Source organism: Diadema antillarum, unplaced genomic scaffold (genome assembly GCF_040938485.1).
Source record: "Diadema antillarum isolate AM-2024a unplaced genomic scaffold, OU_Dant_1.0 scf00000049, whole genome shotgun sequence".
NCBI classification, from domain to species: domain Eukaryota; kingdom Metazoa; phylum Echinodermata; class Echinoidea; order Diadematoida; family Diadematidae; genus Diadema; species Diadema antillarum.
The window spans coordinates 227,349-255,014 of NW_027270938.1; the positions used below are offsets into that span (position 1 = coordinate 227,349).

The 27,666-nt window shown below is 39.5% G+C and overlaps 1 protein-coding gene across 1 annotated transcript in view; it reads right to left on the reverse strand.

Annotated features, from left to right (window-relative positions):
• Positions 1–27,666, reverse strand: part of LOC139715517 (protein MON2 homolog) — a 100,168-nt gene that overhangs the window by 25,413 nt on the left and 47,089 nt on the right. Inside the window, exons 6-26 of the mRNA XM_071627087.1 lie at positions 24,078–24,207; positions 21,028–21,137; positions 20,060–20,185; positions 19,113–19,307; positions 18,271–18,395; positions 17,469–17,599; positions 15,664–15,817; positions 14,753–15,027; positions 13,835–13,916; positions 12,955–13,142; positions 12,321–12,472; positions 11,096–11,252; positions 10,275–10,465; positions 9,544–9,759; positions 8,524–8,699; positions 7,572–7,734; positions 6,852–6,997; positions 5,963–6,089; positions 4,938–5,133; positions 3,472–4,166; positions 2,653–2,796 (exon numbers count right to left, since the gene is read on the reverse strand). Of these exons, the coding sequence (XP_071483188.1) occupies positions 2,653–2,796; positions 3,472–4,166; positions 4,938–5,133; positions 5,963–6,089; positions 6,852–6,997; positions 7,572–7,734; positions 8,524–8,699; positions 9,544–9,759; positions 10,275–10,465; positions 11,096–11,252; positions 12,321–12,472; positions 12,955–13,142; positions 13,835–13,916; positions 14,753–15,027; positions 15,664–15,817; positions 17,469–17,599; positions 18,271–18,395; positions 19,113–19,307; positions 20,060–20,185; positions 21,028–21,137; positions 24,078–24,207 (3,879 nt within the window). The remainder of the gene's footprint in view (positions 1–2,652; positions 2,797–3,471; positions 4,167–4,937; positions 5,134–5,962; positions 6,090–6,851; positions 6,998–7,571; positions 7,735–8,523; positions 8,700–9,543; positions 9,760–10,274; positions 10,466–11,095; positions 11,253–12,320; positions 12,473–12,954; positions 13,143–13,834; positions 13,917–14,752; positions 15,028–15,663; positions 15,818–17,468; positions 17,600–18,270; positions 18,396–19,112; positions 19,308–20,059; positions 20,186–21,027; positions 21,138–24,077; positions 24,208–27,666) is intronic.

A 27,666-nucleotide genomic window follows, 5' to 3' on the forward strand; every position in this document is an offset into this window, starting at 1 on the left:
CAGTCTCTTTATGCAGATTTCAAGGCAGGCTCACACACCTGCACATAACAAACAGCACAGAATTCACTCAAATGAACTGCTTGCCAAAACAGTGTCCTCAATACTTGTTAAGGTCAACACAGAGATCACCTGTTTGGCTGCTGGACTCATATGGGGGGGGGGGGGGGGGGGGTGGAGGGGTGAAACTAGATCAAAATACCCATTTCTATGAGAGGGGAAGTTTGGGATTGCACTTTTATCGAAACTTTCATTCATTCATCACTCTATGATATCAGACAGTCACATGTGACCTTTTACTCTTTTCTGCTGAGAGTTCCTTTTTTTTGTCTGCATATTCCTTATTATGCCCTTTGAGTGGGTTACATAATGATATCGTCATGAACTATCCCTACCCCTTAACTACCTGACATAACAACAAAAGACACTGGGGCCTTAGGCAAATATGACGGCATCCAACTTCACAACACACATTCTGTCAAGGGTAAGACTTGTGGGAAAGCATTCAAAAAACAAACAAACAAACAAACTAGCAAACAATACGATCTGTTTACATGCCGACATGTGTAAAATTATACAAGTATATTTTCTGGGGTGCTCGATCTATTGTCAAGGTATAGCTGCTCACAGCACTGCATATGGAAAATTCTGCTTCTTTACACTTGACAAGCTCAAGACGAGGGGAGAAGGAGACAGAAAGACAAAAAGAGATAACCTTGAACACCTTAGGAGAAGAGACAAAAATTTGGTGCCTTTGGGAGTGATGGCATAGATACAACAAAATATAATCCTCACCTTATCATATGGCAAGCATACTGACACAAGGCAGTGCAGAGGGTGGGGAAGGGGTTGGAGGAGGTTAGGGGAATGGCGGGGCAGGAATGATTACATGTCTTTTGTCTCTGAGATCTCTACACGTGTCTGTCTCCCACAGCACATGGACAAACATGATTCGACGAGTGGGATAGAGGCGAGGCTGTGAGCACCTCGCCCGGTAATATGATGTGTCACCCGCGACAGTATCGGAGACATCGCTCTGACTCAACTATACAAGCACAAACAAACAGTCCCTTAATCATCCGCAGTTATGCTTCCCTGGGAACCAAGTATTGTGTTATTTTGCAAGAGTTCTCCAAGGGTTCGCTTTCATTCCTTTAATCCACTCATAACCAAAACGAGTCGAGTTGTGTAACTCCTGCAAATTGTGCTCTCATAATTGTAAGTGATGTTAATCTCGACATGTCTTCCTCTCATTTCACCACACATCTCATCCGTCCTTTCTCTATCTCTCACTCTGTCGATACCAGTCAACTCTCAAACCCTCAGCTTTCATCCCACACGTACTTCCTCCCGTAGGAATTCCCCTTTCTGTCAACATCGACCCATTCCCACTATTCATATCCTTGTTTTCTATTTTGCCGTCGTTTCACCCTCTCTCTCTCTCTTCTCTATCTATGTCTTCTTCTTTGTTTACTGCAATGAAACAACCTCTATGCACATGTTCATGATTATGAACTCAGTGGACTGAAACGACTGAAAGCCGTTGACAAAAATGAAGGAATAAATATCGATATCATACTCAGTGAAGTCATTTCTGGTTATGATGAAAATGTTTGAAGTCAACATGTTACTGTATAAGTGGATATTTTTGTGCGACTAATTTTTCGCGCTTGGCCGGGTAAGAAGAGTTTCACGTGTTTTTAATTCCGCGGAATCAAGACATCGTGCACAGGAACATATGGCAAGCAAAAATATTCACGTGCTTTTATTTTCGCGCTAGTTTGTGAATTTTAACACCGCGAAAATTTCCACTTTTACAGTATGTCTTTTTTGAACATGAGTATGATCACTCATAATCTACTGTATCATGATAAATAAGGCAAAATCAACTCATATATTAAAAAAAGAATAAAATTCAGTATTTTACCCTGCTCTTTCTATTCTTTTTCTCTCTTTCTCTCTCTCCTCTCTGAACCTTTAACAAATCAGCTTGATGATACATTCTAGTTTGTTTTTTTCTATGATCTCATCATGCATTACAATGTTGTACTTGCACCACATGCAAGATTGCTAAATATGCTACAAATATTAAACCTGTAACAATAATGACATTTCACAAGGTGTTAGCATTCCCTTGGAGAAGAGAGTGTACCTGGTACTTAAACATTTTCATCTGACTTCTCTACTTATTCCATGTCTCTCTTTTTATATACTAAATATTCAAATATTTTTTTTAATATTTTAAGTATTTTTAAAATATCTTATATTCAAATACTGATATCATACATCAGAATAATCCAAACAGTTTTTCACGAGAAGGATCAAGGACTGATTTTTTTTTTTTTGTGTGTGTGTGTAATGGATCTGGTATACAAAAATCAAACACGCAATGAAATCTGGTACAAAAAGCACTACATAAGAGCACATACAGCATGATATATGTAACAAGTTTAGTTTTACTTAGGTTACATCTTGGAAGAGTGTTCAAACACACACACACACACAAAAACAAACAAACACACAAACAATATAAACAAAACGAACAAACCTCAAAAAACATACTCATAATGAAACACAGTAGCAATAATGCCTGCGGCGACACCTCGTGGCAGAGGCATAATAGGCCAATCACATCTTGGTTCATAGGGTGCTCACCTGTTTTGGAGCTGTCTTGGATAAGACCTTGGTCTCTATGTGACCAAAAGAGGGCGGTTGACACGAGTAGGTGATAAATGTGAGGAGTTGATCAAAGACAGCTGGGTACATGGACTGCATTGCTTCACTACCCTCAGCAATGGCCTGTCAAGGGACAACATGAAACAATGTTTGATGGCAAGTCATGAGAAAAGCAAAGCAAAAATATCATGCATTATTGGCATTCTGTGTAGTGTCTATGATTGCAGGCAAGAATGCAACTGTTCATATATGCTGTAAAACTAGAAGTTTTCGCGTATATGAAACTTTCACAAATTTTGCAAGGAGCAGAAATTGCGAAAGTAAAAGGCATGCAGAAGTTTTTGCCTACACAATACAAAGCATGCCAGTGGCACTTCCTCAAAGTTTCATGCTGCACAAAAGGCTGTCGGCTCCAATTTGCAAAAAATATGCCACAAATGTTTCTAGTTTGACAGTAGTCCTTTCTCATATTTTGCAATGCGACTTGAGTATCAAAGGAGGATTGGAATTATGTATGCTCAAAAAGCTCATCTGTCTACAGTCATGCATGCATCTCCCCAGTATAGTAGCAAGGTTCACCCACAACTGCGTAAAAACCAGTGCAAACAAATGGGTTTTCAATAACTTTTTGATGAGCAGGTTTCAAATTTTAACACTGTATATGAGTTTTCCTTAATCTTATGTCAGTATAGTCAAATTCCAGATTTATTCCTTTACAGATTCAACCAAATTGAAGAATCTTATCGACAAGACTAGCATTCTAGTATGGAGCTGTAGGCCCCATCAAACACTACTTACCTTTCTGAGCACTTCGAAGGCATGTAAAATAGCAGCTTGCAGGGTAGTTATCTCTGTCTCAGTCACTGAGGGTATCAAGAACACCGACATGTCTGCCTGGACCGGCACCGAGACGGCGCTCTGCAGCACCGTGCACAACTTTTGCAGGTCGGAGGCAACAAACCTCTCCTTGATGTGGTCAAAGAGGTATGGGAAGATCTGGACTAGTGCTGTCAGGAACGCCTGTGTGGGCAGAACGGCGTCTGCCTTGGACTCCGGTGGCTTGGTGCTGTTGGTGCCTATGCTGTACCAGACACGCCAGGCATTGGACCAGAGGGCAGCATCCTCAAACCCCGGTAAGCCTGTCTCATGGCCCTCTAGACTGCCATTCATGGCCTCATTAGTTCTCTCATCATCATTAGGAAACGTGCTAGAGTTTGTCTCATTCCTGCCAACTGGCTGTATTCGGATGATGCTCTCTCCACCGGGTACGGGAATATTGGTTGCCGGGAGCGACGCAGCATCCGTGGCACCGGCTTCTTGTTTCTTCTTGGCAGTCTGTAGGTCTGGCACAACAGTGGCTATCTGCTTGGGTGTCTTCATCTGGATGATCTCCAGGAAGCTCTTGAGGGCATTGAGAGACACCTCCTTGCTGGAACTGAGGGCACAGGCCTCAATGTGCTCCAGCAGCAGTGCCCAGGCTCTGGGAAAGTCCCCTGTGTGGACACAGCAAGGGTTCACATACTTTGTACATTTATCACAGCTGTTACATAATAATGTATCAAGGTGTAATGCATCGGTACATGGGGCAATATCGCTACATGTGGATGCATTACCTGAGGCAATGCATTGGGCAGCTCAGGAAGGAACTCTTCTAAACTGAACACAAATTATGCTTTGTAAGTCCTACTTGAAAATTCATAGAATGCTTGATCCTTACGCCCTCTTTGTTAGTTCTACAGTGCATGGAAGGTAATGAATGGAGTGGTGACATGCAGCAAGGTCCCTCACACTTGGAATATGCTGAACTCCAAAGATCATGCAAGAAACACAACATAAAAAATAAAACATGACACAATGTATCTCATATTGATAAAAACTAGCTATGATTTGTAAATTCAAATATATCTTGCGAGCCAGTATGAGCTGGTGAGTGTTAATTTGATATTCTAAGGCATTGGTAGATAAGGTGAAATACCTTGCATAAAGATCTGAACTTTCTGCAGTAAAGTTTCCCAGTAATGCAGATATTAGTAGCTGCTGGTTTGTTGAATTTTCAAGGAGGAAGATGTAGATGCTACTCTATTTCTCCAAAAATGAAGAATCAAGAAAAATAATGGTTTAAATTATGGTTCTCGAAAAGGGCTGGATTGATCATGTAATTGTCATATGTAACACAGGCCGAACAGATTGATAAGATTTCAAAATAGAACTAATTTTTTCTCTTCTTTTTCCAGGACAAATATCACATCATCACACCAACCTACCAAGAGGTAAGAGTGCATATCTCCAAGTGTTGAATACCCTAGCCACCCCAGCCAGGGTGAGGACCTTGGTTTCTGCCCACTGTTTCTCTGCTGTGTCCCTCGAGTGATGGATGAGGATGTTGCCGCTTGGTTCCGTCTGCTCTGTGGCCGCAGCGCTGGAGCACTTCTTGACCTTGTCCAGCAGTGGGAACAGGACCTGTGGAGGTGAAATTTGAAATTTGAAACTTCAAACTTTAAAGAGAATTCATGCCATTTTGCAGCATAGACTATTAGCTTTTTAGGTAATACAGTCAAAACCTGCCCTAGCAACCATCTGCCTATAGCGGCCAACTGCCGTGTGCGGCCACTGAATAATTCCCACGAGGGAAAATCATGCTACAGATCCTATGCATGGCGGCCACCAGTTATGTTTCCCGCAGTAGATTTTAACTTGTGCCTAGTGGCCACAGATCCATATGGAGGTGCAGAGGAGCTGATTATTCTGCATGTTTTTCTGCTTTGAAGTATGGCTAATAGGTGAATGTAGTGACTGCCATCACTGCATTCACCTGCTGTTAAGGCATGGTAATGAACTTTTGAAAATCTTATTTGCTGTACGCATGCTCATGCGGTATAACTCAATTAATAATGCCATTATTCAATGCATGAAACATGTGCATATGTATTATATGTACATGTGCATGTAAGTGTAGTTAACAACAATAATCACATACATGTATGCGATAAACATGCAGTGGTGGATAACCTGTCTATAGCAGCCACCTGCCTATAACAGCCACTATTTTTGAATCCCTAGGGTGGCCACTATAAACAGGTTTGACTGTATCTCACTTATATGAAGCATGATCAGAAGTCCAAAAAAAAGAAGAAGAAAGAGTAAAAGATTCTGCGCCATCTCTAAAATACAGTCTTCATGCAGGTCAACAGGATGATGCAACAAGAAAACATATCTAGCACAACTCCTGTTATCCTAATGATATCTCCAGTGGCTAGAGCCACCACACCCTCCCATTCCAATGACTCACATGCCAGAGAACAATCTGCCAGGTGGTATGTTTGAGGAGGGCCCCATGAGCACTGATGGTGGAGAACAGGGTCTGACCTCCACTCTTCCTCACTGCTGGCCTGGAGTCCACACACAGGTCTGCTAACCTGTGCATAATAACAACAGTGAACAAATGATTAAGATAAAATATGGGAAGAAGAATGAACATTGCATACACTAAATAAGTATTTTTCTCAATCTATCAATATCCCTTCATTCTATATATGTCTTTTGAATTCACAGAAATGTTACAAGGGTTTAAATTTGGGGAAATTCAATTCTGAGAAAAGGTTAGGAAAATCTCCCTACTAAATTTGATAGCAAATGTAGTTTCTGAGACAGCTTAACAAAAAAAAAAGTAACAAAATACTTTTCTAACAGCTGCTTAGTTCAGATATTTACCCCAAATTGAATGATAATAAGATGATTATCAAAGTGACACTGCTAAATGGACAAATTCAATTTCCACTTAAATTCTGTGGATATTTCCTCCATGAAGGTTTCTATGGCAACCCAAAATCCTGTCCAAGTGTGCCTCACTGAGCAATATCTAAATTAGGCAAAACAAAGTCAGGCTACACAAATAAAGAAACAAGGAAGCCAAGACAGTGAACAGCTAGCCACCAGCCAGAAACATGTACAACATTGAAAACCAACCCCAACTCCAATCAAAAGTATTACATGTATAAATGTATATTTGAAAAGCAGCATCAAAAAGGTCTCTTCTCTGACCACAGAAACTGACACAAATTCATCTATTGGAGTAGTCGCCTGAATCAAATCACTGACTAGATCATCCATCGTGTTGGCAAAGCACCAATGGGACCTGCATCATAGAAAAGAATGATTTGTAGTTGACAAACACTGACCTGGAGTAGAGCGTAAGCCAGAGGGCATCAAAAGGTGGGATGGGCTGCTCGCCCCCACTGGTCCTGGTTGGGGAGGCCTCGGCTTCCTTGCTCAGTCCTACCCTAATCTTCTCTCGGTTCTGGTACAGGTAATCTGAGATATTCCACTGAAACATAATCATAACAGAGAATATCAACAACAAATTGAGATCAACTATAACAAGTATTGTCTACCATTCAAGACCCAAGACATGTTTTCATCTCAACCCTGCGTGACATCCAATGTGATCTACCAAGAAGCTAAAACAGTCATTAGCCTTGTTCACAAGTTATATCAAGACCAGACTAATCCATGGATGTTTAATTTTCAAACAGTCAGCTAAGAATGAGAGCAACAGGAGTATGTTGGCCCAGTTTTTAACCCAAAATATCTATGACTGTGTGTTAATCTTTTCATGGCATTACCATATGATCAAAGATATCGACTCATCCTTGCACAGCTAAACCACTGCAAAGATATAAAGATATTTGCAGTTTTTGAAGGTTAGCAATATTGCAGCTACCACAGCAACATTATAAACCCGACTTACTGGCTGTTCTTGTTCTTGGCTGCTGCCAAGTACTTGCAATAGCTGCAGGGGATTGGGTGTTGCCACGCTGCTGCCATGGCAACTGAAATTAGTGTTTCTACCAAAAACAAGTAAACTTCTATATGAACAGGACACCTGCTCAATTTCTTACCAGCAGTCCAATTGCTGTCAGACTAATGTTTAATTCCTCCTTCTGGAGGCCAAACTTAGCTGCCACCTCCACACAGATCTGCAGGCAGTAGCAAGGCATGATGGGTAGGAAGTCTGTCACTACCAGCTGTATGCTTTGGAAGGCTGAGCGGATCAATGTTTCTCTGCAAGAACAACAGTACACACATAGCAGTGTAAGATATTACTACTTTGTAGGGATCATATCATCACAAAGAAGATAAGTAGACTTCAACAAAATTGTGATCTATATATCACAGTAACACCACATAATTTTGAGTAGAGGAAAACAATATAACCAAGTGAAATATCAAGCAGACCAGTATTTCTCTGAAACAGCAGCAAGGTGGATAATGGTTTTCTTTTTCGACTGATATCATTACGAAGAAGAAAATGGTTTGAAAAACATAAATGTATATTCTACATCGTCGCTGGGGCGACAAGACCTCGTATCTACGAAATGTCAAATGTTCAGGAGAGCCAAAAAACATGGCAGCCAAAGCACTGTGGCGAATGGAATAGCATTTCCTTTGACATGCCGTGGTGGCTTCATTTTTCGAGTAAGACAGTTGGGATTTGGACAGGACATCACTTAACCCATTATTTGACCATTAATCCAAAAAAGTCATTTTCACCAAAATTGCAGATATAAGGTCTTGTCACCCCAGCGACGAATATATATTTGACAAAATTTTTGACAGAAAGATGAGGGGAAGGTCTAAATTGATGTACAATGAATGAAACAACATTCAATACAAATTTCAAAAATCGCTTCTTTAAAAACAGATAAAACATGCTGAATAAACACAGACACAACCTTATTCTCACATCCACTAATCTATTCAAAGCAGAAGACAAAAAGAAAGAAACCAAAACAGAACATGGTCACTGTCTTCTAAAGGGGGCTGATTCAAACTAGCCAGAAGTGTGCTTACCCCTGGTCAGTGGTCACTGCACCAATCACCCCCAGCACGAGGGGCCAGCCGTGCACCAGGGTCTCGCCATTGTTGGAGAGGATCTGGTGGACACATTCCAGCTGCTTCTGTCTGATGTCAGCATGGGGAATGAGGGAGAGCTCCTGGAGGGGACCCAGCAGCAGTGTCTGCAGCCGCTGGAATGGAAGGAAATAGGACCAATCATAGCTCACCCGGAATCCATCTTTGGTATCATATGCCATGTATTGTAATCACGATTCCTTATCCCTAAAGCCCGTCACATTACACCGTCGTACAGTGGATACGACTATTCACTTTAAAATGGAGGTCCTGACTTCAAGTCCTGCCAAGTGCATATGTCCTTGGACAAGATGTTTTTACCCACCATGTCCCTCTCGACCCAGGTGTATTAATGGGTACCTGGCAATGCTAGGGGTATTAATAATGGCAGAACCCTCTGGTAGAGCAGCAGCATTACTGAAGAGGCTACCCTGATTATGTAAGACCATATCATGATATCATTACAGAAACTTGTTTTTACTTTAACCTTGCATTCAATGAAAGACAAAGCATTTTTCATGCTCTTGGTGTTTTGTTCTTGTTGTTGTTGTTGTTCAACTTACAACTGCAAACAAATGTCAGACACAGATATTTACAATATTCTCATAAACTCCAATGGACAGCTCTAACATAACATTGTCAGCTCTAACATAACATTGTCATTTAGCAAGTGTATCAGGCCAAGACCATTAACCCTTACTTCATCCTCTGGAGTACTTTCTTTGCTGATTGGCACAGATGTCTTTAAAATAATCACCAACACTGAGAGAATACATTACCCCCTTATCTGAGTAATGTCAGCATGGCCGGCTGTCTAACTTACCACAAGATTAGGTGGGGGGGGGGGGGGGGGGTTATCAACTGCTTGCCAATAAAAAAGTGTGACCAGTTAGAGCTAAGTGCCTGGGCATATAACTGGGCAAAGCTGAACACATGAGAGACAAGACACAGAATCCTTACCAGGTTTTCATGCAGAGGAGGACTATGCTTGTAAGCCAGGGCTGCCTTGATGAGTGAGGTGATGGCTTCCGCTCCCCACTCACGCATCTTCTGGTTTGGGTGCTGGCAGACTTCGGAGAGATGCGCTGTGAGAGGGCGCCATAACACCTCCATACGCGGCAGGTTGACTAAACCTGTCTCCAACAGCTTGGCCACAGCAAACAGAGAGGGCTCTTGCTGCAAAGAGATGTGACATGACACTCAATCTCTATGGCCTAGTACTAGGCCTGTTATCTCTTTCAATTCATTTGACTGGAGGATATTATGATTTAGTTTCCTAATACATTATTGACAAGACAAAACATACCAAGAAGATATTGGTAAAATAATACTTAAGTTTCAAGGCCTGAAAGTACATTAGTTTCATATTCTTTCTCTCCTCTCTCCCTCATCTTTTCTTCTTTTTTTTTCCATTACATCTCCTTCATTCCTAATTTCTACCTTTTCAGTCATAAACATTCCTGTATTCAGGCATAAAAATTTTGGTGTGTCCACTAACAGTTCTTTCAAAACACAAAAGATTGAACAAACTGAAACAGACATCAACATCACTTCTACTATTCACGTTGAAGTAAAATAAACGTCCTATAGCATAATCCCATGCAAAACTACACAAGTCAACTCGACTAAAATCCAAATTCAAGGTTGATATCAAATGAAATCCAGTGAGATGAGATGGAATCAGACCTTACCCTGTTAGAGTAAGCCATTTCCATGGCCTCTGAGGAGAGCTTACAGAGGGCACTGATGAGATGGTGGAGAGCTACGTCGTCAAGGTACTTGGAGCTCTCAAAGAGCTGAGAGAGCATGGAGGAGAGTACTGGTAGCTCTGTCATGGCTGCTGTGGTGATGACTGTTGTGTGTGAGTCTGTGGCCCCACCCACTGCACCAACACACATGGACAATGATGGAAAGAGATACGCAAACAATGAAACTGATATCAGGTATGTGACAACCAATCGATACATGTCTAAATAGACAATGTTTACAAAATATTTCAGAACTAACAGTAATGGATCTTGAATGATAGCTAAACTCTCATTCAATACTAATACAGTTTTCTGTGATAATTCCTTATCATCTCTGATTTACTGAGCTGTACACTAAACTCTCAGCTTGGATGAGGGTAAAATTTTCATTTCTATCAAATCTCTCAGTAGAATAATGTGAACAATGCAAATGCTGTATGAATGATATTTAGCTTAATAATCATTCACATAATTTTTATCATATTTATATTTTCTTAGATCTTAACGCTGAATATTTTTCAGTTACATCGCACACATTACTGACTGACAAATTGCCCTACATCAACGTAAATAAGTACTGAATTGATCAGTGTTTTAGTAGTAGCCATGATAAAAGAAATCATGGGTGTACATACACATTTTGCTGTAAAAATAAATGAACAAATTTTGTTGAACACTCCAAACAAGGCAGATTTAGGGTGATGGCTGCATTGAGTACAAGGAACAGTTACTATTCCAGACTCCCTTGTTTGACTCCAACATACCTTTCAATCCCCCACCAGGCGTGGGCTTGAGGCCCAGGATCCAGACCAAATGCTGCAGGGTAGAGAGGATGAGGTGCCAAGAGGCCCCTAGGATGGCCCCGTGGCAGTGGGCCAGGGAGAGGATGGCTCGCATGCACTGGATGTTCTTAGCAGTCAGCTGGAATAAAACATGACAGGTCCACATCATACAATTAGCCCAACTGTTCAAAGACATGCATAAAACGAGATATCATAAGTTTATCATGCACAAATGAACCAAACTGTTGTATTCGTGTTAAAGCACAGTGAACGAGCTTTACTGGGTTGCAGAGAAACATGCAGTATCATATAAACAACATACTCAAGTGCAAGGTGCACCTCTACTCCAGTTCCAAAGGAAGGAAAAAGTATACATCAGTGCCTCCCCCCCCCCCAAAAAAAAAAAGACATTGACAATTCTTATGACATTCATAATCATTGGGCTATACTTCAGTATAGCACACAGCATCCTGGCATGGCAGTGGAAAGATAAGTGAATTCCAGTGACTCTGAATGTTTATAATTTTCATAATTTTATTCACAAAGAAAGAAAAGTTGCATGGCATTTAGGCAATGTATTTTGCAATACTAAATTCACAAGTTCAGCCTTGCTCCTCCTGTTCACTATCTTAACAGCCTAAGTCTTATAATTGTATTTTTGGGGTGCTTGCAACTTCTGTACCGTTATGTTTGTGTTTCAGACAAATTCCTGACTTATGCAATGAAGGTAAGGTCAAGAAGGTTACAGCTATACCAACTTTTGTAGGTTGACATTCTTTATTCTTAAGATGTGATTTTAATTTCTACCTATACTGAATGAAATAGAATTCAGCTTCAGAAATAGAGACCCTCTGGAACATGCTGTTTATATACTTGGGGGCATTTCATGAAGAGCAAATTGCCCACCCGGCAGAGAGCTCCACAATCTAAAACAACAACATGAAGTGTTTTGGTCAGAATTTTTTCTGACAAACTGTTGCAAGCTGTTGAAACCCTTACATCTGATTGGCTGAGAGCAAATTGGTCACACAACCTTGTTGGACAAAATGCTTCATGAAATGCCCCCCCCCCCCCCCCCCCCCCCCCCCGATACATGCTTTCTGTAAAGTCAAAAAAGTCAAATTGTATAGCCTTGCAAAGGAATGGACACAAAGACTAACATGGGCAGGCATCTTCCTCAAACATTTCTGAAAGCTGTATATTTTACCATGACAGGGCCTTGTTGAGCTCCCACAACAGTTGAGAGAGGGGTTCCCACGGCAACCACCTGGTTCCTGGTATCCCCTGGGTCGGTGCCACTCCCTTCTGTGGCTGCCAAGAACCCATCCCGGCTGGCACTGCTTGCAGTCCTTCTGTGATCTGGGTTTCAGGGCAATGGTTGGAAACACATCAACACCCAAACCATCACACTACCACTAATATCATCAGTGCTGAATCCTTGACCTGTAGCTGTGTATGTACCAAGGAAGTCAGTTTTATTATCAAGCAAATGTGCTGTCACTTACACAAAGACCTTCTTTCCGAACACTCACTCATATGACACACAGAATGTCATGGACATTTACTATCAAATGTATTTGTCATAAAACATTGTATAACAACAGTGAAAATGAGAGTGATTTACCCTTAACATTATATGAATCTACTCAACATACCTAACACATCATTCCTCACAACAAGAAGATACAATAAAAAGAGAAAGCTACTTTCTTCTCTGTGTTTTGCCCCATACACTGGAGAAGGCATTTTGGCATACAATTCTTATCTTTAAAAGTATAAACTTTCTACGCAGTGCAGTAGTGTGTCACTGCTACCACTCTCAACTCAAACACACACTGTACCTTTAGGAGCAGACGTCCCAGAAGGAAGGGCAATATTGAGCACTGCCAGGGCGTAGTGGGGTGGTAGTGAGGACTTGCAGAGGGCCGTGACAAAGGCATCCCGTGAGACGGTGAGACCCAGCTTGCCACACAGACTGGCATACACCTCCAGGCACTTCAAAATGGCTTCCGTCGCTGCCTCGTCCGTACTGTCGCAATTATTCAGCACAAAAAATCAAGGATGAACTGATCACTAAAAAATCATGATCTTGCTGCATAAGTTGTTACCACAAAACATTAAGTTGCCAAAGTCGCAACCCTCCTTAACAGCATACACTGTACATTAACGACAGACACATCTCCAACCAAGTGGAAGGTGTATTTTCATGTGATAGGCAATGAATGTCTTTATTTTCAAAACAATAACTTTTGCAGGAAAAACACAAACAAACACTTGTGTATCACTGCAAGAGTATAAAATCATTCTACAGTTTGGGGTGATTCTTGCACTCAGAAACATATAAAAATACATTTGAGGATTTTTACAAAAATGCTAGGACTCATAGAGCTACATCAACTTTTACAACCCTCTTTGAGAGACATGATTGTAAATGTTTTATCTTCTCAAATTCTCAATATACAAAGAGAAAAGTTTCTGGAGTTCAGATAATCATTTATCAACTGCAGTGAAATCAAGAGAGGATTGCATATATACAGAAACACTGTATACTCATCTTGAAAAAAGGAGATTTCATTGAAAGATACTTAACACAGAATGATCAAAATAAAGAAATTAATTAAATGAATACTGATTAATCTCCTTCACTGCAGTTATTCATTACCAATTCTAAATGTTTTAAATGATCTCTGCAACAGAAAAAGGACTAAAAATTGAACAAACCAAGCTTCAAGGAGAAGAGAGAGAGCTGCCAAGACTCCACACCAAGATGAATTCACCATTTCTTCCCATAGCGCCTTCAGATCTAGACACACAGAAATAAAGAAAAACAACCATCACCATGCAATGATGAAACATGGCTGAAGCAGTGATATTAAAGCATAGCCATGGTAATGTAATCAAGAGCCAAATAAAACAAAAGGGTGAAAAGGACAAAAGGTACACTTGTACTTGTCCTTTATGACAATTCACTCATCTTGATATGTGTGATCTGCCTGACGGCTGACTCCTCCAGTTTATTCATTTCTCTTTCTGTATTAAAGTTTCTCATCACACTCAAGCATTTACATCCTGAAATCTCACTGCCACACATTAATATTTCCCAACGTAAATCAATTCACGTGCCATTGTCATTAAGCATTGTTATCCCACCAAAAACAACGGAAGGATTACTTCTGCACACTAGCCCACAGTTTTCGAACATGAAAACCTGGGGTGTGTTAAATGATGAATGATTGTGTGTTTACAATTTTAGCCCAAAGTTCATCAGATTTCACAATGGATAATATCCATACCTAGACTCACAAATCAGTCTTCCTCTTTACTTTCTCATCTTTATTGTTTACGTTTGAATTTCATCTACTAAGATATCAGTAGGTCTGCAATCTGTCCATTCATATTTTCTATCATGAACTGAGTGTTCAATCTGCCTATTATATGCAATGACTTTTTCACATAATATGAGATGACTCGAACAAAATAAACAACTGATACAACACACCTGTTACTAACATGATTTAGAAAACAGTTTCTAGTTCCTATTTAACATCATCCCATAATTACTGCAGTATCTAAGCATTCTGCAGCACATTATGGCCCAATTTCACTAGTGACCTTAAAGTGACCGACAGTGCTACTGACCTTTGTCAACGACCGCAAGGACCGTCTCGATACTCTTGGGCCTGTCATCGTCCTCCTCCTCTTCCTTGGTCTTCTCCTCTGCCTCTTTCTCCATGATGGACATGTTCTTCTTTCGCTCGTTCTCCTCCTTGTCTGCCCGAATCTCCTCCGCCTCCAGCTCCAGGGTGACCACGGAGGAGACGCTCTTGGTGACGTCCAGGAGGCAGGCGAAGGCCACTGACATGGCGTAGCCGTCTGGGATGGGCGGGGCCTCCGACTTTTCCAACATGTCCATTCTGGGTCAAGAATATGTTAAATATGTTAAAGATGAGGATTCAGCCTTTAACTTTTTGCAAGATACTTAGAAAACACTTTATGAAATGTTCAAGAGCATATAATTCTATAAGGAATTCAAAGTTCATTTGATGAAAATTGGTTTTGAGATGGCTGAGATATCCAAAAACAAATCAAAAGAAAGCAATCTTAAAATAGATGATGAGTCCCACCCTTTATCAGGATTGCTTTGTTTTGGATATCTCAGCCATTTCAAAACCAATTTTCATCAAATAAACGTTGAATTCCTCTGAGAATCATGCTCTTTCCTATTTCATAAGAGGTTTGTCATTATCTCCACAAATAAAAAAAAAATCATCATTATAAATGTTAGAAACTTGTAGCCCCATCTTAACCAAAACTGTACCATCACTTTAAGGTCCAGAGTCAAAGAGTAAATATCGTGCATCTTGGCTTCACAACTGATAATGTCTTTTTACTACATTTTGATATTATATTTAATATATACATTGCTTTTTGAATTATACAATTGCAGACTTCATTTTCTTTGTTGAAAAGAAAATGCATAAATGAAATGAAATGAAAAGGCTGGGGATCTAAATTAAACAAAGAAAACTACAGATGCTGTGACAACTTACATTAGTGCTTTGGATGTGCCTAGGTTTGCTACAGGTATGAGTGGTATCCAAACCCCCTTGTATGTGAAGGCAGCCTGGGGGTGTATGCTTGCTGCTGGTGAGCCTCCAGCATTAGCTTGAGACGAGGCACCACTCTCCTTTGTAGACTTGTCAGCTGTAAAGGATAAATGAGGCAGAACAGTGTCATCTCCAGAGATCTTTCATTCAAGGCTTTAGCTATTATCAAGTTTATATCATAGAGTAAAACTATATTTTGAGGAATCATACATCCTTAACTACATTTGAATAAGCCTTAGACAGTTCACTTCAATAATGAAGAATGTTGAGTTTGAAATAAAAAACAACAACAACAACATCGCACAACTGTTACCTATGTAGTGAGGCACAAGGAAATACAACAAATCTTCTGTAGTGGGCAGGTTCTATGTGAAGAATATATTTCTGAGCAACTTAGGAATCTGGAGACATTTGCTATAAGATGTGAAAATGCATCAATGCATCATATGCCCTGTCAGATATTCATTGTTTCCCCACAGCAAGAAAGAAGTCATTCCAAAATGTATCATGGTATGAATGACTCCCTCACGCATTTACCACATTCTCCATAATATGACCCTCTGAAAAAAAAGGAGAAAGAAGAAATCTGCCCTATCCAAATACCAGCATTGCTGGCATGGACAGCAACTGACCCTTGAAAACTGGTTTGTTTTGTTCCAGCCCTCCTCTTTAATATCTGATACTAGTGTCTTTCTTAGTATCAAAACTACATGCTGTGTCACTGGAATGCTTTGGTTTCTACAGGAACAAATATGTTTATGAAAACCCAACTAATTTCCTCACTGGAATTGTTTAAAGAGATTAAAAAAAATCATGACTTGATGTGAGCATTTGAATATACATTGGAATTGCAATGCTCTCCATGGTACATTACTTGAAACCTAGTGTTAAACACTGTTATGTGGCTTGTGAATCACACAATGTATGTGCAATACCAGGGAGCTTTTCTCACTATCATCATTACCTAAATGCAATCACTGATAATGCCTCAATAAGTATACTGTAAAAGCAAGATTTTTTCGCGGCATGAAATTCGCATGAATTGCCAGTGGCATTCAATGCATACAGTGTAGAAGAACTTTCGCATGCAATTCAATTTCCCAAATCTTGGCTCTTGCGAAATTTGTGAAATGAAAATGCACGCAAACATTTCTGGTTTTACAGTATGAGAAATGATAAGATATGCAAAAACAAAACAGAAATATTTGTACAAAGCAACATATCATCAGGATAGACTTTCCCTTTCACTCTGTGGTAAACTGCTACATTTCGGAGGCAACAGATGATCAAGAACTCACTATTATGTTAAAATTTCTGTAGTGCTTTCATTTTTGTGAAGTTTGCAAATAGGCTCTGACCACGAAAATGACATGCAAAAATATTGACAAAAATTTTCCCCACACGCACTGTCTCAGGCCAGCACACTCCTGTTGCAATATCAAGTGACTGAAGGTAGTAGAGCCCCGATGCCATGGTATCAGGCCTCCTGCTGAAATATTTGGCGAAAGAGTACCTCTTTTTTTTTTCTGAGAGATTTGATTTTGATTTCACTTTTATTTGAGATGTCATACTATCTTAAGAACATTTCAATTACCCCAGTATCCTTTTTTTTGTTGTTGTTGTTGCTGTTGCAACTATCATGATAATGAAAAGACCACAAAGCGAGAAATAAATTTGCGAAAACTTCTGATAAACTGCCTTTCCTGAAAATATCTGTATGTGACAATATCTGAGTGTACAGTACTCACAGCTCTGGCTGCTCTGTCTCTCAGTGACAGGGTGCATGAAGAGTGACTGAGTGAAGACACCCAGGGCATTGACAATGTTGGCAAAGATCTTGGTTGAATGTGGCTTCATGTCATACGACTGACAAAACATCCTGGCAGGGAAAGAGAAAGGCACACAAGGTACAATGTAGGTGAGGGAGAGATATCAGGTGGAAATGAGTACCAGGACTCATCTATGCATGGGGGAAGATTGTTCGTTCAAACACCACACAGCATACGATGTCAGTGTAGGAAACTTGTTTTGTCTGAATTCTTTCATGGATGGATCGCAAGGCTGGTCATAGATAAAAACATTTTGCCTTCGTTCACTTCATAAACAAGAAAAATGACTAACCTAAATATGCACAGAAGAAATTGCAATCAACAGAAAATATCATCATTACTCTTAAAGTTTGCTTCAAGACATTCAAAGAAATTCTAACTGATCCACTTACAAATTTATAAGTTTAATTTTGTAAGACAATGAGCTAGTGCATGATTGTATATTTTGATAAAGATTTCTGTTTGGAGTTCAAAACATTATTTGTGAAGGGAATTCTTCCCTTACGTTAAGTAATCAAAGAAACACATAACTACAGTTTGTGTAAGAACAAATCTGTATTCAGAGTGTCAAACTCTCCAATAAACTAAATGAAAAAGCTGTAGTGTAAATGTACTCAACATGTGTCCAATAGGCAGCACTTTAATTACATCTCATTGCAGAATCTAAGTCATCTGACCTATAACGTTTGTTGTAACAGCCGAAGGGTGTGTTGGGACTGACCTGAGCAGCTTGGACTGTAGGCAGATTTTGTGGAGTACCTCCAGGGCCATGACCCGCTGCCAGAGAGGCTTGTCTCCCTCCATGAACTTTACCAGCAGGGACAGGAAAATCTCACATTCTGTCATCTGGTGGCAGAGAGAGAGAGACAAGACTTTAAATATTTCACAAAATTTCTCCTCCACTAATGACTACTACCATCACCACATATTCCAGCTTTCAATATATAGCATTATCATATTTTCTTAGAGGTGGAAAATTTACACTGTAGGGCATATGGTCATATTTACTTAGCTGTATGACAATTGACATCCATACATAATTTGTGCAAATAATTTCCATCCCACATTGCAAGAGGAAAGTAATTTTCCCTCAGCTTGCTGATAGCTTCACACTTAGAGTAGTAAATCTGTAAGAGTAATGATGAACACATGCATTATACATAGCACACAAATGAAACTGGAAAAAATATATACATTTGGGTCAACTGTCTGAGCACATTTCCCCATTTGTAGTATCTGAGGGGGGGGGGGGGGAAATCAATCTTTTCCACGTTGTATTAAATATTGCTGTAGTGCATGGCTAACTTGATGTAGTTTTCTACTGTACAGTCCTTCAAAGGATACCGCACCTGAAAGTATACTTGAATAGACAACAGTGTGACAAACAAACCAGTCAAACGGCAGAAATGTGTTTGGTGCTATGTACTTCCATATCCACAGAACTTAGATATGACTGTCAACTGTTTATAGAGTCCTGTGGGTTGTAAGTGCTGTCAGACAATTACCATCCACTGTCAACTCATGAACCATGTGGTGGTGGCAGTGCGTGTATAGGATTCTTACCAATAATGAGTAGTACTTGTTGATGACTACTGAGACCACTCTGAGGAGACGGAGATTCATGTGGAAGGTGGGTTTCTCTGGGTTGATGGGTGGGCTCGGTGCCTGCATGCCTTGCCGGTGCTTGAGGCTCGGGGAGAAGAGCTTGATGAGGAGGGGACACACTCTCTCCTTCAGCAGGAAGCTGAATTCTGTGTGCTGCATTACAAACATGAGAATACAACAGACAGAAACTCAACTTTGACTTTGTGTGATGGAGAGGAAACGGTCTCTTTGGGCCTTACCTATAGGGACAGTTTGATAGGAGCTAATTTTGTCATTCAAAGCTCAATCTTGAAAGAAATTATTACCTATGACTACTCACAATACACTCACCTAAATCACTTCAGCACTTACAACTCATCTTAATAATATCTGAATGGTTGAATAAGTCACATAATACCAGGACTGCCGACCCTTAATACAGATCTTCTCTATGGACTTGAACTATCAATTTAGGCTTTGATCTAGGCTTTCATTTTTCAAATTGACATTCTCACTTCCTTCCTTTTTCTTCTTCTTTTAACACTTTTCTTTTCTCTCTATTTTGTTTTCTTCTTCCTCCCTTTCCCTCTTTGTAGTTGTAAGCTTTTCAGTGTGTTTTTTTTTTTCTGAGAGACCCACATATTACAAGCATAGTCTTTTGAGTGGGCCATTCCATTTTTTTTTTTCAGAATTAATATATAAATGTGTTTTTTCCCCTTTTTCTTTGTAAATTATAGACATGAAGTATCATTTTTGCTTTTTGTATATCATCCAAATGCATGTCCAATTTCAATTATGGCTATCATTCTCAAATTTACAAGAAGCCACTGATGTCACAAATGGCTTCCCACACCACACACACTGAGGCATTAAATATACCAGCATAGAGTGTGACACCTACAAGGTAATGGACTTTTTCTTCCTACCCTGAGGAATACTTGAGGGAAGCTGTTGAGGACAGACTCAAGGAGCTCCAGGCCAAATTTCTTGGTCATGGCCGTCATGCCCATCAGCCACGTTGGCTGGTCTCCATTCACTAGACAGCACAGGTCCTGGTCAAATCAACACAGATGGACACAGAAAAACTAACATTCAAAGGGTCATAGCTTTTGTGATCACATACTCAATGATATACTTCACCATACTCGGACGGGTAGAAGGTTTCATTATGTGAGTACTGAGCATCATATGGTACATGGTCTCAAACAGATATGGCTCACTGAAGCATGAAATTACATATTATCCTACTATAATGATGATATAAATGATGCATTTGTCTTTGCATTGCATGTAAAAAGAAGTCTCCACATTTTTCTTCTTTGGAACATTTGAAGATGACACGAGAGAGAGAGAAAAAAAAAAACAACCACCTTACCTGACACATTCTGATAATTTTTTTTTGATACTAGACATTGAAGACTTGGGGAGGGTGTGCACTGAATGATGTCATGGTTGAGACATTCTGAGCACACCCAGTGCTGGTAACAAACATTAGTATTATTTGCAGTTTGGATAAAGAGATATTTTATCACAATAGCTGTACTGATATGCATTGCTCAAATCAGCAACATATATGTATACTACCCAACATAATATAGTAATAGAGAGTTGATTCCTTCTCACCATTTGATAGTCAGGAAGCACTTAAAAAGCTATTTAAGATAATTTACAAGGGGTCATTTAAGACTGAATGGGGAGCATAATTCTACAAACTGTACAAAACTTAGCAATCAAAAGGTTAATGCAACAACAAAAACATCTGATTAGAAAAATAAACGTACATCTGAGGTGTTCAGGATGATAATGTGATAAAACCAAGATTCAAATTGACGACTGCACATATATAGTAACTACCCTACTGTTTATTCTAAAGTTAAGAAGTTCCATTGTGTACCTGGAAGAGCAAGTAGGCGTCGGTGGCACAGGGCTTGAGGGACCTTGGGGCCTCCCTGTGACCTAGGCTTGCCTTCATTTCTTCTTCATCCACTGGAGCCTCTGAACCATCTGCATCAATATCAGACAGAAATCAATGGTAATGATGACTTTAACACTTCTTCAAACACCTACAGTGCCCTCGGCCATCCCTCTTGAAAACCACTGCATACCAATTTGGGGACCCTTTTGTATGTGAGTGTGTCTGTGTCTGTGTACATGTGGAAAGCAGGGTTGTAAAAAAAGTGTGTTTATCTGCCCATGATGTCTGTATATGGCATACCGTAAAACGTGATATATTCGCGGCATGAAATTTTTGCGAATTGCCACTGGCATTCAACGCATACAGTGTAGACAAGAACTTTTGCGTGCATTTTAATTTCGCGAATCTTGGTGCTTGCGAAATTCGCGAAATTAAAATGCACGCGAACATTCCTCATTTTACAGTATTTAACAAGACCAATTTTTTGTGAAGCAGAACTTCCCAACAAATTCGCAAGTTGTTGAATTCCCTGTCATGGAGTACAGAAATGGACAGAAAATTGAGAAGTGCGCACATCCATACATACAGCAGGTGTCTCAGGACTTGGGTCCACTAAACTATTATCACACACCTTGTTCATGCAGTGTGCACTGTGTATCAGTGCATGCTGCATTCATTTTGAGGTCAGAGTTGATATTTTTATGTGTTATCAAATTCGCAAATAGCAAGAGATTTGCAAAATCTGCAAAAATGAAAACCCAACAAAATATGGCACATACAGTAAGTCATATACATGTAGCCTCCTGTATCACCCAACCCACTTACTTCAGTGCTTCCGTAAGTGAGAAGAGGTTGGCATGGCAACAAAAATGAGGTGCTAAAGGACTTATTTCATACAGATGTGCCACTGCACATGCAAATCACTGGCATGGCACTCAAAGCCCTACAAATGTTCATTTGTGTGAAAGTAATGGGGCAATAGAAATCATTGTGGTTTCCTGGTAACCGCCAGACATGAGTGCTTTACAGCATTTTCTTTACTGCCTGAAGATATCAGCAGTACTCTAGCTACATGCAAACACTACTTTGATTGTCAACTGATTTCTTCAGAAAAGATTTGAAAATGTGGCAAAAATGAAAATGCTATCAGAAATCATTCTGATAGATAAAATGCTCTCGAAGGCAGGGCTTCTTATTGCTATTACTCCACTCAACAGTCATTTCACATTTGGACTTTAATCTGGTAATATCACTTGTAAACCCACAACAACAGCAAGACGTGTGAAGACTCACCACACAAACATGGCATACAGGTAGCTTGTCACATTGGACAGAAATTAAATTAAATTCTCCAGCCCAGGTGATCTGCACATGTGCACATGCCCTCTCTCTTCAGCCCCCTCTCCTCTCATACAACTTTATTTTGAGATAGTTATTAGTAACTTTTGTCTGGCTACCTTCATTACTGGTGAAAGGAGTCCATACAACCCTTACTGAACCCCAAAAATCCCCTCCAGATCCTTCCCTCCAGATCCTTCCCTCCAGCCTCATTGTCTGTCTCGTTATCTCTTCAAAATGACACGCTGGTCGCATTTCCATCGCTGCAAGCCTTTCGAACCAGAACTCTGGTAAATTGAATTGCACACCAAACACTTGGCAGATAGACCACTCATTTTAGAGCAGGCGGGGGAAAATGTGATCACCTACCAGATGACACCCTATCACTAACAAGCTGGAAAAACAATCATTCCCAAGGTGCACGTTGTCTGCCATTCTACAAAACAAGTTTCCTTGCTTCATACCACATAGATATATCCAGGGCTCAATACTAACTTTTTCTCAGATATGGCCCACTCAAACCATTAAAATCATTACATTTGAAACATTTAAGAAGTGTAGTGGTGCTAAGTAAAAGGAAGGAAACATACTCTACTTTGAATCTCAGTTGCCTGATTGGGCCACCAAAAGATATGCTTTTTGAAAGTTTGGTGGCCCGACATCAATTTTTGGTGGCCCTGGGTTGGGCCACTGGGCCACTGCCAATGTCAAGCCCTGATATATCATATCAGATGTCTCCTCTTGTTATGCCAAGGAAATCTTCAACATATATTGTTTGTTCTGAACCTTGGAAAATTGAATACAATGAGGGATGCAGATTAGCTTGAGATTATCACTGGCTGTGATAAAACCACACAGAAATATTGCCCCTATTGATATTAACACTGATTTCTGCAAGGAGACAAAGCATAGAACAAGGCTGTGCAGCAGTGTTCCACTGATATTCAAAATCATGAGGATGAATATTCTATCTAAAATATCAAGATGAAAAATATATCATTGCAGGACAATTTACGTAGGACAATGTAAATACAAATGAGGACACATTGAGATACTCTCAGCTTGAAATGGTTGTTCTTAATTTGTACTGTCTCCCGCACGAATGGGACTGTTGTTTTTTCTTTCACTTTTGTACAAGAACCCCAATCTTGAGCATGCACTGAATATCATGCAATAGCATGTTCACATACACCTGAAAATCACACCTAATTCCATACAAAAAAAAACCCAAAACAAAACAAAAAGATATGGCTATTATCAGGATTCCCATTGCAATGCAAAAATCTATTTTAATCTGTTGTTTTATCCAACCTTCACCATAATTTGCCCGGCACATTATGTATGAATCACAAGTGAATAAAATAATCAATTTGTTTAATTTCAAGATCCAACTCTCTGTACTATATCCTGAACAAGGTTGCTGGGGTCATATTCTGGTCACTGCTAGCTCTGGTTGCTGCATGCACAGTTTGCAGATTGAAAGTGCTTCATTTGCAGCAGAGTGACATTTTTTATTCATTTATCTATCTATTATTTATTTTAGCTGTGTGTGAACAGCAGCAAATAAAATCTATTTTTTGCATCGCTATCCACAAACTAATTTCTACTTTATTTAACAACTTTCTACATTCTGAATTCTGACAGAACTCAGAACTTATTTCTCAAGCTTCACCTAAGAACATCAGACCCACCTGCATTTGCCTCATCCTCAGCGAGGACCCTCTCAAAGACGATGGAGACCACTTGCTGGACGATGGCAGAGGCCGTGTTACTGGTGGTGTTGTCTTTGGAGAAGTGCAGACGAAAACACACAACCACAGCCTGAACAGAAAAAACAAACATCTAAACTAATGATCTTCAAACGAACAACTGCAATCTTGTCAGCTACATGAACATCGACTACATTTTGTAGCTGAAAATACTGATTTGATTGCACTATGAACACTGTTCACTGCACTTTAACGTCATGCTAAATGCTAGGTCTTGATACTCACAGCATATTAAAAGTACATGGACTATTTTCAAGTGCCCGGATGGTGTTATTACATGTGCATACAATAAAGATAGAAATCTTTGCACAGTTTGGAGGAAGCCCTGTTGAATGGATTAGTTTTTAAAATACAATTTATCTAAATTTGTCTGTAAACCTTCAAATTCCGGACACATCAAAAAGATAAAGAATTATTTCATAAGGTATCCTTTTTTAAAGTCATTCTTGTCTTTTTTAAAAATGAACACAAAAAAAGCATGAATTGTTATCAGTCATAAATATGTAAAGAAAGGCAAGTGGTTTAGCTTGGATATGATAATTTCACTATTACAGCATACTTTTCACTGCATCTAGTCATATCATGCCAAATTAGAAATCAACAACGATCAATCAAATGACTGAAGTGTGCATAATTCCTGCTGAACACCAACTGTGACACATAGGGCATACTCCAAGCTTTGCCAATGACCATTATGCATCTAAAGGTCTTGTGGGGAAATCTGTATTACAAGATCCTTTTCCCAATCAAGCAGGAATTATGCAGTGCGAGTGTGTGTGTGTCTATACCTGGGGATACAGTACCAGCACAATAATCGTCAAGTAATGAATGGCAGTGGTATTGTGCAGAATGCATTGAGGCATAATGTGTATGAGGTACATGTGTTGTGTGTGTGTGAGAGAGAGAGACTGTGTACTACATGCACAGGAGCACTTGTTTTTTATTCCAATATTGCAGTTTGAGCATTATGAAAGTAAAAAAAACATGTACATGCAGAGAAGGTATTGTACTCCAATGCAAAATAGCACAAATATTTTTTTTCTTCCATTTTGCTAACAATTTTCATTGACTTTTCATGAGGCAGACTCAGTATTACTTTATGTTTGTTGGTGTTTGTGTATATTCTGTTTCTACATGTATCTGTCTATCTATCTATTGAAAGAGCCATCTATTCATCAAGATATATACTCTGCTGTAACTATCATCAATAATTACTCTCACAATGTACAGGCAACACCATGCATTGCAAAAGCAGTGGCAATTCATCCAAGGCTGCCATTGATAATCTCAACTAAACCATTTCATAATTAAGCATAAGACCAGTATAAGATCAGTACAGTTTCAGTAATTCAATTCCATTCAATCCAATAATCATCATTAATAATCATTTACTATGCTGTAAAAGTGGACATTTTTGCGCATTTTGCGCAACCAGAAACTAGCGTGAAAATAAAAGCACACAAACGTCACAATGTTTCAGTAGTTGATGTCTTGATTCTGCGGAATTAAAAACACATGAAACTCATCTACAGGTCGAGCGTGAAAAATTACTAGCGCGAAAATATCCACTTTACGTACTCTTGACACTGTGTATCACTCCAATGTGTTGTCTCACACACCAAATATGTTTGTATCTCAACACGTTCATGACTTGTGTGGAAAAAATGATCTTTGATTTCTTATTGACACTATACAGTTCATATTCAAAATGTAAGTACAGAACATGCAACTCCACTTGGTATGAAGAACCCAAGTGACTACCAGACGAGGTTCAGTGTACATACAAGAGCAGGAAGATTGACACAATGGACAAAAATGTTTGTTTTTTCTTCACTTTTAAAATCTGTTTCACAGTACAATAAACTGAAAGTCACAGTCACTGTATGCATAAAATGAACTAAACTTCAGTGTCTAAACAGTTGTGTGAAAGCTTTTTCTCTCCTTTTAATTTATAACACAGAATTGGCACAGAATCCAATCACTTGATATTTGCTATGAAGCAGCTGACATAAGGTTGGCTTTGAGAAGCTTCTGCCCAACAGCCAGTGCTGGTTCTAATCCTTTATAGCAGTGGCAACCGTGTATTTATCACAAGAATTCATTATTGCACAACCAGAAATTTTAGGGTGCAATTTGATTTTGCAAATTTTGCGAGCCAAAATTCATAAAATTGAAATGCCTGAAAAAGTTTTTGTCTTATAACGCGTTGGATGCCAGTGGCAATCCGCGAAAATTTCATGCTGCAAAAAAGGCTGTCGGCTCCAATTCAAGAAAATCTCATGGCGCGACTATTTCTTGCTTAATAGTACTTTGAAAAAAGTGAATTTCTCTTTAAAAGAGTGTGCATGCCAACAAGAGTATAAAATAGAACATACTAAACTTCGTATCCTGTATGCACTGATACCTTCAAGATGCCACATTGAATTATACAGTAGCTCTTCAATCATGATAAAACATGCATGCAGTGTGTCTACCGCTATATTTATGTTTTTAAAAAAGACATAAAAGAGTGTCATGTTCATAACTACCACAATGTCAGACAAAGTGAAAAAAAGAAATGTCAGGCTTTATGAGGTGGCTCTGCCTTGCTGAAGGAAATTGAATTCAGTCGCAATGACTTCCAACAGTTACGGAATATGAGATCAGGTTTGTGCATTCTGTCTACCTAATATGTTTGCAGCTGAATGCATCAAATCCCATGAAATTTGAATATAATGGGCCTCATGGGAAGGGGGGGGGGAGGATGTTCAATAATGTACCATACACATAGCTACAATGAAAGACATTTAAAAGTATAGAATTGCAGTAAATCATGTTCTACACAACGAGTACTGTGAAACAGGGAATGTTTGCATGCACTTTAACCTCTTGAATTTTGCCAAGATTCGCGAAATTACAATGTGCACAAAAGTTCTTGTCTCTACTCTATGTGTTGATTGCTAGAGGCAACTCACAAAAATTTTATGCCACAAAAATGGCCATTGGCTCCAATTTGTGAAAAAAAAAATTCATGCCACAAAAATGGCCATTGGCTCCAATTTGTGAAAAAAAAAATCATGCCACAAAATATTGTGTTTTACAGTATTATAGCAGAAGAACTTTGCTCATGATCAGAATAAATGAATTCAAGGAACAAAGCGACTAACAACCACCCACACTTTCCATTCATGGTGCCTGACCCATAAACTGTACATAATCTGAACCATCTGTGCAATGAAACCAAAGTTCTCCACATGACATATAATACACCAAATATATCATATTCCATCAGCCACATTGACTAATAAGGAACAGAAGGGAGCAAACATTATGTAGGATACAAACAGCACGCATTGTTCTACAGAGGTACATTAGTATAACTATTAAGGGGATGCTCTGCAAACTGGGAAGAGGAAGGGGGTAAAGGATGGAGGTGTAGAAATAGGTCCACTAACTTTACTCAACTATCAATGGGGGAGGCAGTTTGTGCTGTTACATTTGAAAGATTTTACAACACTGATGATTATACTGC